Source organism: Budorcas taxicolor, chromosome 7 (assembly GCF_023091745.1).
Source record: "Budorcas taxicolor isolate Tak-1 chromosome 7, Takin1.1, whole genome shotgun sequence".
NCBI lineage: Eukaryota > Metazoa > Chordata > Mammalia > Artiodactyla > Bovidae > Budorcas > Budorcas taxicolor.
This window is the reverse complement of record NC_068916.1, coordinates 16,290,788-16,312,191: the sequence shown is the minus strand read 5'-3', so window position 1 is coordinate 16,312,191 and position 21,404 is coordinate 16,290,788. Positions and strand designations below refer to the sequence as shown.

General features: G+C 52.1%; 1 protein-coding gene across 1 annotated transcript in view; it reads right to left on the bottom strand.

The window, feature by feature from the left end:
* ARHGEF18 (Rho/Rac guanine nucleotide exchange factor 18) overlaps window positions 1-20,784 on the bottom strand; it is an 88,002-nt gene extending 67,218 nt beyond the window's left edge. The window contains exons 1-5 of the mRNA XM_052642524.1: window positions 20,709-20,784; window positions 12,458-12,579; window positions 3,035-3,300; window positions 1,867-2,017; window positions 1,074-1,188 (exon numbers count right to left, since the gene is read on the bottom strand). Of these exons, the coding sequence (XP_052498484.1) occupies window positions 1,074-1,188; window positions 1,867-2,017; window positions 3,035-3,300; window positions 12,458-12,579; window positions 20,709-20,784 (730 nt within the window). The remainder of the gene's footprint in view (window positions 1-1,073; window positions 1,189-1,866; window positions 2,018-3,034; window positions 3,301-12,457; window positions 12,580-20,708) is intronic.
* Window positions 20,785-21,404: the final 620 nt, after the last annotated feature.

Genomic DNA, 21,404 nt, shown 5'->3' with positions numbered 1-21,404 from the left:
TGGAAGCAGCCCCCACCCCAAGAGACATAGGTGTGAAAGGTGCCCTGGGGCAGGACCAGCCTAGCATACAACCCCTGAATGCACCCCTGCAGACCTGGAGCTTGTCCAGATGGGGCTTGCCATTCTCGGGGCGAGGGAGAGTGGTAGAGAAGACAAAGAGCCAGGACGGAATCATCCCGGGTGTGTCATGAGCTTACAAACGGCAAAACGCTTTACACATATTAGGTCAGTGAACTCTCAAAGTGACGCTGAAGAAGATACTCTGATTGTCTTTCTTAGCGACAAAGCGGAGGAGGTTCAGAGACTTGCTGCTGCTGCTGCTAAATCGCTTCAGTCGTGTCCGACTCTGTGCCACCCCATAGACGTCAGAGACTTGCTAGAAAGTGATAAATTCCTGGACTTCCCTGGTGGTTAAGAATCTGCCTGCCAATGCAGGGGAGATGGGTTTGACCCCTGGTCTGGGAAGATTTCCACATGTCTCGGAACGCCTCGTGTGCCACATCTACTGAGGCTGTGTTCTAGAACCCTGAGCCACATGCCAGAACTGCTAAAGCCTGTGCACCCTAGAGCCTGTGCTCCACAACAGGGGAAGCCACTGCAATGAGAAGCCCATTCACCGCACTGAGGAGCAGCCCCTGCTTGCTGCAACTAGAGAAATCCTGCACACAGCAGTGAAGACCCAGTGCAGCCAGAAATAAATTAATAAATAAAAATTTAAAAAAAAAGAAAAAGAAAGTGGTAGCTTCTGGTTTGGCCTGTAGGTCTTTCTGATACCAGAGGAACACAAGCTCTTCAGATAGAGATTCAGAGAAAAAGAAGGAGATAAACAGACAGAGGAGGAAGAGCGTCCTGGCAGTCATTCCAGTATTGTGCCCACCTTGGCTTGAGAGTCCCCTGGGAGGGTGAGGGGGAAGGGCAGATGATGGAGGAGCCATGTCACCTCTCCCCCAGCATTCTGCCCAATTTCTGCCGAGGGGACCCTAAGCCTCCTCCACCAGCCCCAACCAGGGAACCCTCCAGCAGAAGCCCCCTACCCCACTTGTTTGAATGAAGGAAACCCCAGGCTGGGCTACCTTGAACAGCTGGAGGCGGCACTTCCAAAGCTGGAAAGATTTCCAGGGAGCTGATCTCATCGAAGGACACAGGAACAGACCGTGACCTCACTCTTTTCTCGGGGCTGTCACATTCCTGCAGGGAATAAGCATCTTGCTAAGCCCGGAGGCAGCCTGGGCTGCAGGCAGTTTCCCTGGGTCGAGGGTCCCCAGCCTCCAGCTGCAGACAGCGGCTACCCTCAGCCTTGGGGCACAGGAGCAGGAATGGGGCTCCATAGCAGCCGAGGGCTGGAGCCAAGGACCATACCAGCCAAGGACCACCCCCCAGTTGTGGGCTGGAGTTCTGGAATTCTGAACCACAAATTCCACCCATGGCCAGAAACTGCCCCCAGTCATGGTCAGGGGCAGAGATGCCCCAGGTGGAAGCCTCAGCTCCGAGTGTGCATTCTCCAGCTTTGGGCTTAAATCCCAGACCTGAGACAAGCTCTTCTCCTTTGCAAAGTTCAGTCACAGACAGGGCTTCTACCCAGCTGCAAAGATTCAGAAACAAGCCTGAGCTCCCTACCCCGGGGATGATGCTTACAGCCAAGGATCTCAGGCCAGCAAAGGACCTTCGGGCTTGGCCTGGAGTCTTAGGACCCAGCGACTCCTCTGTCATGGAGGAGGAGTCGGTCCTCCTGCCATGATGGGTTAGTCCCCCCGCCATGATGGGTCAGTCCCCCCAGCTATGTGTAAGGCACCCTTGGGTCCCACAGAGCCAGCAGCTGGGCACATAGTTGTGTTATTAACCGGGGTGGTTGGGGGTTACACCAACCTTGCTTGCTTGATCTGCGGAGGTTCCACCCCCAGGCAGACACCCTTGGGTCCAGGCCTGCAGGCCCTCTCCTGGCAGGTTCAGAGCGAGGCTGGCCAGTGTCCGAGGCAGACAAGGCCCCTCATTCACAGCTGAGGATTCGATGCTGAGCCTGGTGGAGAACAAGAGGGAGTCAGGTCTCTTCCACTGGGCTGTCGCCCCAGCTCCAGCATTCGAGGCACAGGGGCCTGGGGGAACCCTTGGGTGGTCCTGTGATGGGGGCAGGGCACAGAGAGTGTTCCAGATCGCCCAGCGCCAGGGGGTGGGCAGGGAACCTGGCTAGAGGATCTGATGCTGAGGTTCCATTTGCATCACAGGCTCACTGCTTTTTTACACAGACTAGATTAATATTTGGGGAGAACTATGAGGGGCAGGGGCTTCCCAGGTGGTGCAACGGTAAAGGATCTGCCCACTAATGCAAGAGACGTAAAAGACTGGGGTTCAATCCCTGGATCGGGAAGATCCCCTGGAGGAGGACATGGCAGCCCACTCCAACAGTCTCGCCCGGAGAATCCCACGGACAGAGGAGACTGGTGGTCTACAGTCCATGGGGTTGCAGAAGAGCCGGACACAACTGAAGTGACTGAGCACACAAGCATGGGACGGGTGGGGGGAGAGTTGGGGGGCCCACAACTAAAGCACTCCACTGTTTCGGGCTGCCACTGTACTGTGTGGGTGGTGCCAAGCACCTGTCTGTGTTAGAAGTGCATCTGTGCTTCTGTGCTTGCATAGGCAAGGGACACATTTAGGCATCTCTGGGTTTGAGCAGGAGGAGGGTGCATGCCTGTGTGTTGAGTGTGGGCATGTACCCACCCCCCCCCTCCCCACCAATGTGCAAGGGCAGGTGTGCTCATCTGGGTCCAAGCGTGCCTGCCGGCTTCACGCAACCTCCAGGTTGGGCTGGTGCATGCTCCTTCAGTGTGTGCTTGCTCACCCGTGCACACGGATGTGTGTGCCCACACACATGTGTGCACCTCTGGAGGGGGTCTCTGGGGCTGCCTCTGATAGCACAGACACCTCTGGTGGCCCTTGAGCTAGGTGACCCAGAGGTGGTGGGCGGGGAGAGGAGCAGCGTGTGGCTGCCCTGGAAGGTGTGTCCCGGAAGGCGGCGGAGTGGTGGGTGGCTGACCTCTGCCAGCTCTCGGAGCAGCTCCTCGACCTCTCCCAGCTGCGTCTCCGAGCGAGGCCCTGGGACCTCGCAGTGCTGGAGAGGGGCGTTTCTCCTCTGGCTTCTTCGCTCGGGGGGCCACTGCCTCCGGCTCCCCCAGGCTGGCTGTGTGAAAGGACTCCGAGGCCCAGGTCCTGGAGATACTCACTGCCCTGAAGGGCCCCCAAGTCCAGGCTGAGGTCCTCTGAACTCTCGCTACCGCCAAACAGCCCTGGGATTCCATCCTCCTGGAGACAGATGAGGAAAAGGCCTTGACCCACAGGCAGCGAAGACCCCCACATCCAGACCCTCCCTGCCATCCCCCACTTGTCCAACTTGGGCTCTGGGCCTAGCTCTTGGCAGGTGGGGTAGAATGGGGGTGGTCCCCTCAGTGCAGGCCTACAAGGCCTTAGTCCTCTGAAAAGGGGCTGGAAATTAGGGACTGGCCCCAACTCGACCTCCATTGCCAAGTTTCTGGCTGGTCATCTTATGAAACAGGCCACGTAAATTCTGTCCTCTGTCCTCTGTCTGCCGGCTCACCAAGCTTGTTTTAAGCCTCTTATAAGATCATGTGTGTGAATGCAATTTGTACAAGTGCTGTATTCCAATAATTCGGCCACCTGATACAAAGAACTGACTCATTGGAAAAGACCCTGATGCTGGGAAAGATTGAAGGCAGGAGGAGAAGAGGACAGCAGAGGATGAGATGGTTGGATGGCTTCCCCAACTTGATGGATGTGAGTCTGAGCAAACTCTGGGTGTTGGTGATGGACAGGGAAGCCTGGAGTGCTGCAGTCCATGGGGTGACAAAGAGTCAGACATGATTGAGCAACTGAACTGAACTGCACGCAATATCCTTGATGCTACTGGCTGAATTTCAGGCAGTATTGTGACTCCTAGGCTTTCCCCAGGGCTGCCCTTAGGGGTTTCCTAGACCCTAAGTCTCCCTTCCAAGCCAGGATGAGGGTGGAGCAAGTGAGGAAGCCACCTTGGGCATAAGATTGTAGGGGGTGCCCCCAAACTCAGAGATCAAGAAAAGCATATTTTAATATATATTTTTTAAGTTTGTAATTTTCATTTTTCTTTCTTTTTTCGTTTGGCCACCCCTCATGGCATGGGAAACTTTCCCCACCAGGGACTGAACTCGTGCCACTGTAGTGGAATTGCAGTCTTGACCACTGGACCAACACTAAGTGTAAGTAACTCAGTCGTGTCCAACTCTCTGCAATCCCATGGACTGTAGCCTAGCAGGCTCCTCTGTCCATGGGATTCTCCAGGCAAGAATGTTGGAGTGGTAGCCATTCCCTTCTCCAGGGGATCTTCCCAATCCAGGGATCAAACCAGGGTCTCCCGCACTGTGGGCAGATTCTTTACTGTCTGAGCCTCAGGGAAGCCCTAAGGACTACCTAACACAACAGTAACAAACAATCCAACAAACTTCAATATAGTGCGAAGAGTTCCACAATGAACAAATTATCAAGGTGTTACAGCATGACAGGGACTTCCCTGGTGGTCCAGTGGTTAGGACTTGGCGCTTTCCTTGCTGGTCTAGGAACTAAGATCCCACATGCTGTGTGCTGGGGCCAGAATTTTTTTTAAAAGGCGGGGCTTCCATGGTGGCTCAGAGGTAAAGAATCCGCCTGCCAATGCAGGAGACACAGGTTCAATCCCTGATGTGGGAGGATCCCACATGCCTCGGATCAACTAAGCCAGTGCTCCACAACTACCGAGGCTGTGCTCTAGAGCCCTTGAGCCTCAACTAATGAGCCAACGTGCTGCAATTACTGACGCCTGTGCGCCCTAGAGCCCGTGCTCTGCAATGACAGGCCGCCGCCATGAGAAGCCTGTCTGCAGCTAGAGAGTATCCCCTATCACCACAACTAGAGAAAACCCATGGGCAGCAACCAAGACCCAGCATAGCTAAAAATAAATACATAACTAAATGATTCTAAACTTTAAGACATGACAGTATTGGACCCTGCACTTCGCTCACCTCACCCTATTTCCAGCCCCCCACTCCATTGTACCAGAGAGTAGCTTGGAACCTGTGAGCTCCTAGATCCCTTCCAATACCTTCCTCTGCCTCCTCGGCACGGTTATTTACAAAGGGCTCCAGGGTCCGCCGCCTCCTGCTTCCAGCCCCTCTGCAGCCTCACGTTCCCACCCACCCAGGAGGCAGCTGTTAGACTCCAAGAATACATAGAGGCGGATGATGACGCCACATCCACCAAAGCACCAACCAGTTGCCTCCCCAACTGTTATTCAAGGGCCTTGTTCTTAATCCCATTGCAGCCCTACCAGGGGGTGGTGTTGTCCCACTTTCCAGATCAGGAGACTGAGGCTCAGGGAGGAGAAAGGACTGTGCAGCCTTGGGTCACACAGTTGGTAAATGGCAGAGCCAGACTCAAACTCTGTGGGTTCTGTCTGGGCCCAGGCTCTAGGCTCTTTCTTGCTCTACTTCCTCCTCTATTGCTTTTCCTGGTCTTTTCTTTGCCCTCTCCTCTCGCTGTCATTCATCCTTTTTTTTTTTCTCCCCAGCCAGGGCACCTGTTTTTTCCTTTCCCTGGAGAATCTCTTCTCCTAGGCCATCCAGAGGCAGTCTAGTGAACTCCTATTCATCCTTCAAAACCCACCTTGGGCATGCCCTCCAGGCTGCCTTCCTGACTCTTCCAATCTAAATCCGGTGTGCCTCCTCTGGACTGTCAGGGTCTGCAGGATAAGGACTATTCTTTTCCAGGCCATTGTTGACACTGTGGTCAGACAGGGTTTGGTGGGTAGATAGGTGGTCTGCTCCCCATGCTACAGGCAAAACCAACCCTGAGATGTGGCCTCAGGCATCTATGTGAGCTCAGGCAGTCCTGATGGACTGTCCCGATTGGTGGCCTAAAGGGCCCACTGAGCAGACCTGCCACCCTTGATGGTTTCTACAAGAGGCTCCCAGGATAGAATTGCCAGATAAAATACTGGACGCCCAGTGAAATTCAAATTTCAGATAAACAACTATTTTTTTTCTAGTGTAAATAGATTACAAACATTGCAATATTTGGCATTCAATTCTAACTGGGCATCCTGTAATTTTATTTGCTCAATTTTGCAAGTCTACCTATCCATGGGCCATTTGGCTGGTCGTGGCCAGTCTTTACTAGGAAAGAGGGAACAGCGAGGTCCCTACTAATGTTTGGTGAGGGGAATTTTCAGAGAAGCAGCCAACTGAAAGTGGAAAATACCTGGACTTCTCTGGTGGTCCATTGGATAAGGATCTACCTACCAATGCAGGGGACACGGGTTCAATCCCTGGTCTGAGAAGACCCCACATGGTGTGGGCCACCTAAGCCTGAGTGTCACCACTACTGAGCCCACGCACTCTAGAGCCCACACTCTGCAACAAGAGAAGCCACCGTAATGAGAAGCCCGTGCACGCAACTAGTGAATAGCCCCTGCTTGCTGCAACTAGAGAAAGCCCGTGTGCAGCAATGAAGACTCAGCATAGCCCAAAACAAGCAATAAATACATAAACAACATGTTTAAAAGAGAAAGAGGAAAATACTTGCCAGCCGAGAGCCAGGCACTTGGTTGGCTGGGGGTCTCGGCTGGTGGGTGGCAGGTGGCAGTGTCCATACCTGTCTTGAATGAGGTTGGAAGGACTCTACAGGGTCTGGCTTTTTCTCTGATCTTCCCCGCTTGGAACTCTACGGTTTTGATGCCTTATAGTAAAATATATATGGGGCTTCCCTGAGCTCAGTGGTAAAGAATCCACCTCCCAGTGCAGGAGACTGGGGTTTGATCTCTGGGTCAGGAAGATCCCCTGGAGGAAGAAAAGGCAACCCACTCCAACATTCTTGTCTGGGAAATCTGATGGCCAGGGAAGCCTGGTGGGTTACAGTCCACGGGGTCGCAAAGAATCAGACACAACTTAATGACTGAACAACAGCAACAAAAATATAACAGAATTCACCATTGTAACAATTTTGTGTACAACTCTGTGGCATTAACTACATTTAGTCAATATGTAATCATCGTCACTGTCCATCTCCAGAACTTTTTTTCATCTTCCCCTAAGGAGGGTTTGTCGGAGAAGGCAATGGCACCCCACTCTAGTACTCTTGCCTGAAGAATCCCATGGATGGAGGAGCTTGGTAGCCTACAGTCCATGGGGTCGCTAAGAGTCGGACATGACTGAGCGACTTCACTTTCCCTTTTCACTTTCATGCATTGGAGAAGGAAATGGCAACCCACTCCAGTGTTCTTGTCTGGAGAATCCCAGGGACGGGGGAGCCTGCTGGGCTGCCGTATATGGGGTTGCAGAGTCGGACATGACTGAAGCAACTTAGCAGCAGCAGCAGCAAGGAGGGTTTGTACCCAGTAAACAGCAACTGCTTGCTCTTATCTCCTCCAGCTTCTAGTCACCTCGACTCTATCGTGTCTCATTGAATTTGCCTATTCTTTGTTGTTGTTTAGTTGCTAAGTTGTGTCTGACTCTCTGTGACCCTATGGACTGCAGCATGCCAGGCTTCCCTGTCCTTCACTATCTCCCTGGGTTTGCTCAGACTCATGTCCTTTGAGTCAATGATGCCATCCAATCATCTCACCCTCTGTCGTCCCCTTCTGTTCCTGCCCTCAATCTTTCCCAGCATCAGGATTTTTCCCGATGAGTCGGCTCTTTGCATAAGGCTTTGGCCGCCTGCCTATTCTAGGCACCTTGTTTAAGTGGAATCGTACAATGTTTGTCCTCTTGTGTCTAGTTTATTTCACTTAGCTTAATGTTCTCCAGTTCATCCGTATTCTAGCACAGGTCACAGTTTCCTTTCTTTTTAAGGAAGGATAACATTTCATTGTATGGTTGGACCACACTGTATGGATATAAGCAAAACTGCATTTTGTTTATCTATTTGGTCTTTGATGGACAATTGAGTGGCTTCCACCTGTTAGCTCTTGTGGATTCTGCTGCTGTGAATCAGTTCAGTTCAGTCGCTCAGTCGTGTCCGACGTGTATAAATGTCTGAGTCTCCATTTTCACCTCTTTTGGGTAGATCTGTAGAAGCGGGTTGCTAGATCATACAACAATTCCCTGATGGCTTTTGGAGCCCTGGCCATGTTTTGCACGGTCTCCCCTCTTGAATCTCTCCTTTGCACCCACTAAGCTATTTCCTTTCTTTTTCTTTTTGGCTGCTCTCTGTGGGATGTGGGATCTTAGCTCCCTGACCAGGGATCGAACCCACGCCCCCTGCAGTGGAAGCGCGGCATCTCAACCACTGGACCTCCAGGGAAGTTCCTGCACCCACTGCTCTGGTTCCCCCCACCTGCCTGGCTGCTCCTTCTCTGTCTGCCGCTTCCTCCCCATGTCTTTCACACACCTGGGTACCTCTCCTCCAGTCTCTATCCAAAACACCCACCCCTCTGGCCCGGCTGGTCCGGGTTCCCCTGATTCTCCTCTGACTTCCCCAGCCGCCTTCCTGAAGTCACTCCCATCCCATCCCTTCCCGGGTGTCTGGACAACCTCTACCAACTCCCGTCTTCCTCTGCCACAGCCCCTAAAGTTTCCTCGCATCTCTGGTTTTCATCCTCCTGTGAATATAAACACGTCAGGACAGCCTCTTGGCCTGGACTGGGTCCCCCCTCCTCTGTCTCCTGCATCTGGCCTCCCTCAAAGGAGGCAGAAGTGGGAAGCTGGCCAGGTCTCTGGGTGGAAGGGGAGGGTGGACGGCTGTGGCAGGTACAGTGAGGGAGGGGGAGGGAGGGGGCTTCATCCTTTGCTGGGGAACTTGTATCTTTCCTCCAACATTTCCTGGGTGAGATACGGGAGCCAGCCCACTAGGAGCCTCCCCGGGCATCTGCCCAAACATAGGTATGCTGGCCCTGACACCCCAGAGAGCGTGCCATCAACTCAGACTCCTGCTCCCTGGACCCTGGGGAGCCCTGGGGGATGGGTGCCTCCCCGCCCCCACAGACCCAGAGGCGAGATGACCCAGGAATTTCCACTCTATAAAAATGGCTAGCTGCGTGCAGATTTAAATAGTACACAGATCAACGCTTTTTTAAAAATGTAAATGGCTATTTATCTCCTTGTAGTTTAGGAAAAAAATAGCACACCCGAGCAAGTTCGCGTCTCTGGTTCTGTGTCATCATGTAAAACTGGGAACGAGTTTCAAACAAGAGAGGAAAACAGGGACAGAGGGTTTTCTGATGGCTGGAAGGGTAGAAAGTCCTTCGTCAGGGTTCGCATCCTTGATGTAGCTTTTGTTAGCTCAGTGTGACCTAAGGCAAGTTTCTGACCCTCTCTGGGCCTCAGTCTTGTCGTCTCTAAAATGGGTGCCATGTTGCCTTCTTTTGAATATATTTTCATCTGCTCATGTCGTTATTTTTGGCTGTGCCAGCTCTTCATTGCTGTGTGGGCTTTTCCTTAGTTGCAGCGCTGGGGCCTCTCACTGCAGTGGCTTCTCTTTCTGCAGAGCACAGGCTCTCGGGGGCTTGGACTTCAGCAGTCACGGCTTGTGGGCTCTACAGCACAGGCTCAGTGGTTGTAGCGCACGGCCCGAGTTGCTCCACAGCCTGTGGGATCCTACCGGACCAGGGATCAAACCCTTGTCTCCTGCACTGGCGGGCGGATTCTTCACCACTGAGCCACCCAGGGAAGCCCTATGTTGCCTTTTTGTAGGATTGCTGGGCAGGTGAAATGAGATGATGTTTACATCCTGTAAGCCCTTGATCAGTGGAAGCAGATATGGGGTTGGCTAAAAAGTTTATTTGGGTTTTTCTATAACATCTTATGGAAAAACCTGAGCAAACTTTTTGGCCAAGCCCATATTATGGTGATTGTTTTTAATACTTCAGGAATCAGGGATCTTCCTCTGGGGCCCTGCCAGATGGAGCTAATTGGAGTAGACCAATGATTAAGCCCTGCGATGACAGTCAAGTATGAGTGAATGTTCCAGAAAGTAGAAAGTGGGCCAGAAAGAACAGGAAGGGACAGTTGACTCTGGAGGGACAAGAATTCTGGACTGGAGTTCTACTTAGGAAATCCCTTTTTTTGTTATTATTTTTTAAAACTTTATTGTTTTAAGTTTGAAAAATTTGACTTATTCTAAGCCAGATCATACAGAAAATCCCTCTTTTAAGATGGACAAACCCCTGGAGTAATCACTGGTGTGCAAAATCTACTAAGGATAACTCAATTAGGACAGGTTAGACCATCTTTAGACAGCTTCCATAACCAAAATTAAACCCCCAAACTGTATTTCCAATCACATAGTGTCTATGTGACAAGTAAGTGATTTCTTGAACTGGCTATATAGGTCAATGTATATAGCCAATTGCATATACTTTAAAATAATCTATGTCTTACCTATATATATATATATATATATATATACACACACACACATACTTTCATTAAAACGCATGTATATTTCAATGAAAAGTCCCACTAAATGTAAAAAAAGATAGGAAGGAAGGAAGAAATCAGGGAGGGCTTCCTGGAAGAAGTGACAGTGAGGGACACCCTGAGCAATGAGCAGGAGTTAACTAGGTGGAGGATCTGGGTGAGGTCATTCCAGGCATTAAGAGAACAGGATGTTCAGAAGCCTGCAGGCTTCAGAGTTCAGGATGCCTTCCTTCAAATTGGCAATATTTCCTTTTGGCTGGAGGGGTGTGTGTGTGTGTGTGTGTGTGTGTGTGTGTGTGTGTTTGTGTGTGTGTGTTGGGGTGGGGGGGATGGGGCTGGATCAGCAGGCCTGGGAGCCCAAGGAAGGATTTAATCTCTAAGTCCCCAACAGTAGTGGTAGGGAGGCTGGGGGAGAGGAGGTGGTGATTCCCCTTCAGAAATATGACGCAAGATGAAAGAGCCCAGATGGGCCTGAAGCAGCGAAGACGCCTGTGCAGATCACCTGGGTGAGCAACTGCAGTGGCCTCCACCAGGGCAGTGGAAAGGCAGGGACAGACGTGGACAGAACTGAGAGCTGTACAGGTCTGATGCTCACAGGGCTTTTGGACAGAACGGGCAGGGACATTGCTATCTGCTTCCTCCAGCTCTAGTGGCCAACGAGGAGGACGAGGGTGTGGGTGGCAGGGCTTCTTTGGAGGTGGTAGGTGCTCACCAAGCACACCCAGGGCGCCCTGCTCCCCCAGATGCGTGGCCCCTCCATCACCACGCTAGCTGCCCAACTGCCTGCTGCCCACGGTCCCTATTCCAATACACGCAGAGCCCTGGAAGGCTCTAGGGCTAAGCCTGAGTCTCAGTTCTCTTCATTTACTCTAGACTCCTCCAACACCGAGGCAAATTCTCTCCCTGCTTGGACCCCAGTATGCTCTTCTACAGAATAAGGGGTGGACTTCCCTGGTGGTCCAGTGGTTAAGAGTCTGCCTGCCAAAGCAGGGGACGCAGGTTCCACTCCTGGTCCAGGGAAGATTCCACCTGCTGTGGGGAAACTAAGGCTGTGAGTCACAACTACTGAAGCTGGAGCACTCTAGGGCTCGTGTTCTGCAACAGGGAAGCAATGAGAAGTCTGTGCATCACAACTCGAGGGCAGCCCCCAATCGCCACAACTAGAGAAAGCCCACATGCAGCAATGAAAATTTAGCACCGTCTTGATCAATCAATAAATAAAATTTAAAAAACAACAAGGGCAGATACACAGAATTCCCTGTATATGGTTTGACTATAATGAAGCCTCTTTCCTTAGTGTGGTGCGTGGTCCAAAATGCCGCCCAGATTCCCCCTTCGGTGAGGATGTGTTACCCCAGATGCTGAGGGGTGGGTGGCTATCAGCAGATGGCTGTCAGCTGTCAGCCTCCTCCCAGGAAGTCATATCCCTTCCTGGGCAGTCCACAGGCCATGACTTATTGGTGTGGGGATGCAACGGCTTGGTCATCTCAGCCTAATTTGGGATGACTCTGCAAGGATGTTCTAGCTCAGAGCTCCTCATGGGAGATTTTCCTTCCTTCTTCATTGACCCATCTACCCACCCATGCACCCATTTAGCCACCCTTCCCCCCTCCCTCTCTTCCTTTCTCCCCTCAATTCTTTCTTCTATCCATCCATCCATCTCTTCTGTCCATCCTTCCATCCATCCCCATCCACCCATCTATCCATCTGTCCATCCATCCATCTCTTCTGTCAAAATGTCCTTCCATCCATCCATCCATCATCCACGTCTTCTGTCAATCCTTCCTTCCTTTCCTCCTTCCAGCCACCATCCCTCCACTCTACTCATCCCATGCTCCCTTTTCTTGTTCCATAAAGGATTTATTTCCTCACCTGTGGAATGGCATAATAACTACTCTGCTATGTTTTAATAATTCCCTGAAATATTGCACACAAAGTGCCTGGTAAAACGCAGGTGCTAAACAAAGTGTACTTGCTCCGCTGGAGTCATCGACTCCTGCCCATCTCGGCAGTCGGACACCTGCCTGCTCATCCTCCATGGCGGAGAAGTCTGGGTCCTCAGGCCTCCAGGGTCCACCACTGCTCTTGGTGGCTGAATCTGCAACTCCAGAGTCAAAGGGCTGGACACATGGCTTGGGCTCAGAGCCTGTGGGAAAGGAGGGACAAGGTGTTAGAGCTGAGCTGTGAGGCCTGAAGAGTTGGGCCCCAAATTCTGCATCTGGGCCCCAGTTTTCTCATCTTTAAAATGGGGTGGCAGGGGAGGATGGTACCGATGATCTGTAAGCCAACATATATGCCACCACTCCCCATCACTCATCCTGAGCCTGGGGCAGACATTTCTGTTCAGGCACAGGGCTCTTTCCTCCTGAGCCATGGCCCCCTCAGAATTCTTCCCAGTGCACTATTTAAAGTTTTTTTATTTATTATTATTTTTGGTTGCACTGAGTCTTTGTTGCCGCATGTAGGCTTTCTCTAGTTGCAGTGAGCAGGGGCTTCTCTTTGTTGCAGTGCTTAGGAAGCCTAAGAGAAGCAGTGGCTTCTCTTGTTGCGGGCAACAGGCTTCAGGCACGTGGGCTTCAGCAGCTGCAGCCTGAGGCCTCACTAGTTGCGGTGTGAGGCTCTAGGGCATATGGGCTTCAGTAGTTGCAGGACACAAGCTCAGCAGCTGTGGCTTGAGGGCCTTACAGCTCGGGCTTTAGTAGTTGTGGCACATGGGCTTAGTTACCCCACAGCATGTGGGATCTTCCCACACCAGGGATTGAACCCACGTCCCCTGCATTGGCAGATAGATTCTTAACCATTGGACCACCAGGGAAGTCCTGGACTGAGCCTTTCGCTGAGGGAGACACCGGCGTCCCGTCTCTCTCCCTCTGCCTCTTGCACGCTTCTAGAGCGTATCGTGCCTCCCTATTCGAATCCCCATGGAGGTGCCCTTCCACCACCTGGAGGAAGAAGGTCGAATGTCTCAGCTCAGCCACTGATGTCCACCAGGATCCTCCTCTGTGCCTTGTCCCTGCCCCTTAGGCAGGACCCACTGCCTAAGAGCACCCCGTTCCCGATCCAGGGCCACCTGCCTGAAGACCTCATCCTACTCACTCCAGAAATGTCCATCCACCCTCCTCCCATGGTGCCTCTGTCCTGGGCATTGCCCTGCACTTCATTGCATTGTGTTATCTTGACCCCTGGACTCCCTTCACTCCTCCACGCCCCCTGCCATGACATCCCAGGTCCTGTTGAAACTGGGAAGCTGGAAGAAGTGTGCATGGAGGTGACAGCGGAGGAGCTGGGTGAAGGTGGAGGCAAGGAGAGACCAGTGGAGGTGGTACCTGGAGAGATGGACCAGCATGTTTGCGGTAAGAGCCAGTCAGAGCCCCGAGGGGCTGGGCTGGGGGTGGGGAGTGGGATGGCGGGGCCCTTGGGCAGTCCCAGTTAGGGCCTCCTTCACGCCTTAGCTCAGGTCCTCTGTGGCTGGGTGAGCCCATCTCCTGGCTTGCTGGGGACAGTCCTGGTTTATGCTGCTGAGTCAAGTAATGATGAACTTCCCTGGTGGTCCAGAGGCTAAGACTCCATGCTCTCAGGGCAGGGCACCTGGGTTTGATCCCTCTCTGGTCGGGAACTAGATCCCACATGCCACAATGAAGATTCTGTGTGCCACAACTGAGAACCGGTACAGCCAAAGAAATAAACAAATAAATAAATAAAACAAAACCTCCCACAGTACCATGGTTTTGCTCTCCAAAGGGTACCAGTGGGGTGTCCACTTTATAGCCACTCCACCTATAACCCTGTGGCCAGCAGATGGGCAGAGATGATGCTGTCTTTTTCTATCCCAAAGTAGGATGAGCTGTCTGTACCCACTTACCTTCCTTCTCCTCCCAGCTGTGTATGTGCAAACACTGCCCTACATTTTGGGGGGCATGACACTTGTATAATTTGGAGGGCTGTTTTTTTTTTTAAGAAAAAGAGTATGAAATTATGAATGCAAAATTACTGGGAAGTAGCAAGAACAGCAGAAAGCAGCCAAGACAAGAATAAATGCATTCCATAAATAGATGCACGAAAAGCTATTACATGGGTGTGAAAAACTTCAGGAGTTTGGAAAACATTTCGGCAGTTCTTCAAACACTTAAGCATGGTATGACTCAGGAAGCTCAAACAGGGGCTCTGTATCAACCTAGAGGGGTGGGATGGGGAGGGAGATGGGAGGGAGGTTCAAAAGGGAGGGGATCTATGTATACCTGTGGCTGACTCATGTTGAGGTTTGATGGAAAACAGCAAAATTCTGTAAAGCAATTATCCTTCAATAAAAAAAAATAAATAAAAACTTAAGGACCTCCTAGGTGGTCCAGTGGTTAAGAATCTGCCTGCCAATGCAGGGGACACAGGCTTGATCCCTGGTCTGGGAAGATCCCACACGCTGCAGAGCAACTAAGCCCATGAGATGCAGAACCACTGAAGCCCTCACACCCTACAGCCTGTGATCCACAGCAAGAGGGGCCACTGCAATGAGAAACCCGTGCACCTCAGCTAGAGAGAAGCCCCCACTTGCTGCAACTGGAGAAAGCCTTGGAGCAGCAACAAAAATCCAGGGCGACCAAAAAAAAATTGGTGAAAACAATCCAAATGTTCATAAACAGATGAATGGCTACACGAAATGTGGTCCATCCATACAATGGAATGTTTTTCAGTCATAATAAGGAATGGGGGTAGTTCTGGGAATTGCCTGGAGGTCCAATGGTTAGAACTCAGTGCTTTAACTGCCAAGGAACCGGGTTCAGTCCCTGGTCAAGGAACTGCTGCTTCTGCTGCTGCTGCTAAGTCGCTTCAGTCGTGTCCGACTCTGTGCAACCCCACAGACAGCAGCCCACCAGGCTCCTCTGTCCCTGGGATTCTCCAGGCAAGAATACTGGAGTGGGTTGTTCGTGGTCGGGGAACTAAGATCCCACAAACAAATAAATAAATAAAAGAAGAATAAAAAAGGGAATGGAGTTTTGAAACCTATTATACCATGAATGAACCTTGTGACGTCGCAGAAGTCAGTTTACAAAATATCCTGTGTTAGTGGATTTCATTTATATGAAATGTCCAGAACAGGTGAATCTATAGGGGCAGAAAGTAGATTAGTGGTTGTCTAAGGCTGGGGAGAGGCTTCCCAGGCGGTGCTAGTGGTAAAGAACCCACCTGCCAATGCAGGAGACACGGGTTTGATCCCTGGGTCAGGAAGATGCCCTGGAGAAGGGGATAGCAATCCACTCCAGCATTCTTGCCTGGGAATCCCATGGACGGAGGAGCCTGGAGGGCTACGGTCCATGAGATTGCAGAGCCAGACACGACTGTAGCGACCCAGCATGCAAGGCTGGGGAGAAACGGAGACTTTGGGGTGATGAATACAGGATTCAGATTTCTTTTGGGGGTGATGAAAACCTTCTAAAATGGATTGTGGTAATCGTTCACAACACTCCTTTTTTTTTTTTTGACCACACCACATGGCTTGTGGGATCGTGATTTGCCAACCAGGGAATGAACCTGGGCCCCAGCAGTGAAAGTGAAAGCAAGGTGTCCTAACCACTGGGCCGCTGGGGATTCCCATCACGGTATCTTCTAGAAACCACCACTGCTCCCCCAAGCTACTCTCCCAGGTTGGTTTAGGGCCTCTGTTTGGCTGCCCTCATTCAGCCCTGCATCGCCCAGGAGGCAGCTTCTATGACTCAGGGAGATGTTGGAACAAAACAAGCATGCTGTGAAGGACGAGAAAAGCCAGATGTGGGGGTGAGTCCTGGAGGCTGATGGCAGCTTGGAAAAGGAGGGGAAGACTCCCCGAGAGGCAGTTCCATCCCTTGGCCAAGATCCCAGGGGGCCTCAGGACGGGCTGCTGGGTGTGCCTGCTTTCCTGGATGGGGGCTTCACAGAGGCTTGAACCTCATCCTTGCATCTGTGACCCTGCAGGGCTGGGACCCAAAGGCTGAAGGTAAAAGTTGATTCTTTGGATGGATGCTTCTGACCCTGGAGGGTGTGGCTTCCCTGGTGGCTCAGATGGTAAAGAATCTGCCTGCCAGTGCAGAAGATGTAAGAGATGTGGGTTCGATCCCTGGAGGAGGGCATGGCAATCCACCTCAGTAACTATTCTTGCCTGGAGAATCCCATAGACAGAGGAGCCTGGTGGGCTATAGTTCATGGGGTCACAAAGAGTTGGACACGACTGAAGCAACCGTCACTTCACATCATTTCTGATCCAGGAACAGGCCGAGCCCGACCCTGATGACAGAGTCCATTCTGATCTCCGAGTCACATGCGGAGCCTCAGTCTTTGGGTCCCAGACTGAATCCCTGACCCGGCGTCATCGACTGAACTTCAGTCCTGGTGTCATACACCAAGCCCTGATTGTGGCGTCATAGACTGAGTCCCAGTACTGGACTCATGGACTAAGCTCCCATCCTAGAGCTTCGAGCTGTTTCCCAGTCCTCATCACACACTAAACAGCCTTGGTTCTGTCTGGTGACAGATTCTCTCAAGCTCCAGAATCTGTCTTCAGTGGCCTCCGGTCACCACTGCCTGATATTCCCACCTGCACTCCAACCTCAAGCTGTCAAGACCAAACTCCTTGTCTTCCTTTCTCCTTCGGGGTCTTTGTATCAGTGTGACTGTAGTGTCTCCCCAGTGACCCCCACCAGAAACCCGAACTCGAGCCTCGCCTCCTCCCAACCCCTCAGGACACCAAGCCTTGTCAATTTCACCCCCCAACAATGTTTCTCCACTCAGTCCTCTTTTTTAAAAAATTTCCACTTATTTAGCTTTATTTATTTATTTGGCTGTGCCAGGTCTTAGTTGTGGCATGCAAACTCTCAGGTGCAGCGAGTAAGATCTAGTTTCCTGACCAGGGATCGAACCCAGAGCCCCTTCACTGGGAGCACAGTCTTAACCTCTAGACCACCAGGGCAGTCCCTCCATCCTTCTTTTGTTTTGCCTCTGATATGATCTTAATATCAGCTTCCATTATGCTCTATCTGGGTTTCCCAGATGGCTCAGCATTAAAGAATCTACCTGCCAATTCAGGAGACCTGGGTTCAATCCCTGGGTCAGGAAGATCCCCTGGAGGAGGGCATGGCAACCCACTCCAGTATTCTTGCCTGGAGAATCCCATGGACAGAGGAGCCTGGTGGGCTACAGTTCACGAAGTTGCAAAGAGTCAGACACCACTGAACGACCGAGCACGCACGCACACACGCACCCCTTTTCTACTTCTGGATGTACTTTAACTGGACCACTTGTTCACTTCTAGACCAGGAGTTTCACAGGCCAATTCTGGCTCAACACCTGATTTTGTAAATAAGATTTTAGTAGCACACAGCCACACCCATTCGTGCACCTTGCTGTCTATGGGTGCCATCATGCTACAATGCCAATGGCCAGCAGGTGCATCAGAGACCACATGGCCTGCAAAGCGGAAGGCATTTACTCCCTGGCCCTTTACAGAAAGGGTTTTCTGACTCCCACTCTGCAGTCCATGGGGGCAAGTTCTGTATCCAACCCACTTTTACATCCCCCAAGTCTCTTGATCAGTTCCAATATGTCTTGCTTCATGCTGAGCCTGTCACATTCTTTCCATTCTTCTATCTTAACGAGAACCCTCTGAGTCCCCACATTATGGAAGGAGAAACTGAGGCTCAGAGAGGTGTACTGACTTGTCCGAGGTCATACCAGGCTGTCAAGAGGCAGAGTGGACGGGAAGCCAGGTATTTCTCACTCCAAAGCAAGGGCTCCTAGTTAGTCGCTCAGTGGTGTCTGACTCTTCGCGACCCCATGGACTGCAGCCTACCAGGCTCCTCTGTCCATGGGATTTTCCGGGCAAGAATGCTGGAGTGGGGTGCCATTTCCTTCTCCAGGGGATCTTCCCGACCCAGGGATTGAACCCAGGTCTCCTGCACTGCAGGCAGATTCTTTACTGACTGAGCTACAAGAGAAGGTGTGGTGAGCTGATGAATGGATAGATGGGTGGATAAATGATTGGATGGAAGGGTGGATGGATGAATTGGATGAATTGTTGGATAGATGGTTGTTGGCTAGTTGGCTAGTTGCTTCGCTGTCTGGCTGAAGGGAAAGTTGTCTGGCTATATGGTTGGATGAATGGATGTTTAGATGGGTGGATGGTTACCCACACGGATGAATGGGTGGTTAGAGGGAGGGAGGGATGTGTAGACGCATGGGCGGATGGTGACTGGCTGGCTGGTTGGATGGATGAATGAGTAGATGTTTAGATGGATAACTAGTTGGATGGTTCTTTGGATGGATAGGTGGATGGATGCATAGATACAAGGATGCATGGATAGATAGTTGGCTGTCTCTCTGGTTGAGTAGATGAATGGGTAGATGGTTCGATGGATGGATGGATGAAAACATGGATACATGGAGGCATGAATGGATAGTTGGCTACCTGACTGGTTGGACGGATAAAAAAGTGGATGGTTAGATGGATGCATGGATGGATGAATGGATGGATAGTTGGGATAAGTCGTGTGGCAGTGTCCAGCAGCAGTGATTGCTCTGCATTCTGGAGACGGTATTCCTAGCGGATGAGGGTGGGGAGAGCTCTAGATGGAAGGAGGCAGGACTGTGGCAGAGAAGCCAGGCAAGAAGGAAACCAAGTTGAGATACAGAATGTACGCATGATAAACATGCTTATCATATACTAGGGGAAGAGTGGAAAAAGTGTGGCCAAAATGAGTAACTGAGTAACCGAGGGAAAGGGCCAGCGGGACTCTGCCCTGCTGCAAATCCCAACCCCTCTTCCCTAGCCTTGTCTGGCTCCCCACATCTACTCCGTTATTTTCCCAGGAGGCCCCATCTGGTGCCCAGACAGCCAGTTATAGAGTGTAAGAGGAGGGCGCAGAAAGGCTAGAGATGGGAAGGACATGGTTAGGGAGCCCCTTTCTGCGCCGCACCCCCAAACTTTTCTCTAAGGAGCCGCCTAGCAGCTTGGATTCAGGTTCTAGGCAGCCTCTTACAACAGCAACCCCTGCAGCCCTGGCCATAAAAGGGTTTAAGAGTTGCCACTGGTTCCCACAGCTCACTCCCCAACCTGCCAGCCTATAAATCACAGCTTCAACCTGCCCGGGGTGGGCTGGGCGGCCAGGAGTGGCTAGACCTTCATAAGGATATGGGCATCTTTGTGATCTGTGGCTGATACCCTAACTCTTTAGCATAGGCATCCTCTGGTGGATTTTAAAACTCTCTGCAAGCCCCCCACACACTCACACTGGTAGCTTCCTTCACTGCCCAGAACACACCCCAGAGGTGGCCTTGGAACAGAACGGGTTTCAAAGCATGGCTCTTTCAGCATATACTTGCTGTATGACCTTGAGTTCATCACGCCTTCTTTCTGAGTGCAGCTTCACAAGGGCTCAACAACCAGCAGCAATTTCTACCACTATGACTGTTCTCCTATTGCATGCCAGTCCCCAAGCCACCCTCTCCCTCCCCAGCCCCAGCCTCCAGGTCCCCTGCTAGCCCTATCTCCTCCAGCAGAGTGCCTGACACACTACAGGTCCTCAACCAGAGTGTATGTCATGAAGAAGCAAATAGGTCTTCTCCATGGCTCGTCTCCTGCACGGAAACTCACTCACCAACAAGTACCCGGCTTAGGTAAGGGGTAGGGGGAGTTCCTATCACACAATCCCCCTGTGCCCCGTGGCCTCGGACACTATCTGGCTATCTTCCAGGACTAAACTCCTGCTGAGATTTAAGAAGTGCCTTTTTGCAAAAGCAATTTACCCAGACCTTGGGGGGATATGATACAAGAGTCTCTCCAGCTCCCAGAGGTAAACTGAGGTCCTGGGACCCAGTGGGGGGTGCTACCAGCCAATGTGTATGTGTGTGTGTATTCCAGGGCGTGTCTACTCGAATCTCTGGATGTCTCAGACCTTCCTCTTGCTGCCTCCCTAAGCCTCTGTCCTGCACCCACCCGGGGAACAAGTAGCATCAGGAACCCCCAGGAAGCCACCAGGGTGCCCCAGGTTTAGAGTGAATTGTCCGTCCACAAATTTACCTTTCAAGACAACCTCCTGGCAGAGCTTGGGGAGATGCCTCCTCTGAGACAAGAGGGACCCCACAAGTCTGTGATGTTCCATGGGGGCCCTGGGGAAGCAGAGAGCATCTGGGGCTGGCTCAGGCAGTGTCTGTACCCTGGGCTGAGAAAAGGCTTGGAGTGGGATGGTGGGCAGCAGGCTGTCCAGGGAGCCTGGGTGGCCAGTGCCCACTACTCACTGCATGCTCCCTTACCTCTCTTAAAGGCCCACCGCTTCAGCCAGAACTTGGAGAGAGCCGGCCAGGAGTGGTTGAGCGCCGAGCTGGCCATGGGGGCCGTGCGTGCGAGCGTGTGAGTGAACGGCAGGATGAAGAAGGCGCTCGGCCGGGAAGCCCTGCCAGGACAGGGCTGCCAGCAAGAGGGGCGGAGACTGTCTGCAGGGGCTGCCAGACACATCAGCTGATGGCAGCTCGGGGTTGGGGCGGGGGGCGGGGGAGGCAGGACTGCAGCCCTGGGGGAGGCCGAGTACTTAGCATGACCCCACACCTCCCTTGCCCTCTAGGCCTCTCACCCTGGCTGTTTTAATACGAGACATTCCCAGGAGGAGCAGAAGAGAGCAGCTAGGGAGTCCTCAGAACACAAGCATAGCCTGGGTCCTGAGGTGGGTGGGCCTGGGCATGCGTGGATGTCTGAGTGTTTGTGTATGAGTGTTTGTCATTGTCTCTGCTTTTGAGGGCTTCCCTCGCGGCTCAGATGTTAAAGAATCTGCGGGCCATGCAGGAGACCTGGGTTTGATCCCTGGGTCAGGAGGATCCCCTGGAGAATGGGATACCACGCCAGTATTCTTGCCTGGAGAATTCCACAGACAGAGGAGCCTGGCGGGCTACAGTCCAGGGGGTCACAAAGAGCTGGACACAACGAATTGACTTAGCAGGCACACACTGCACTTT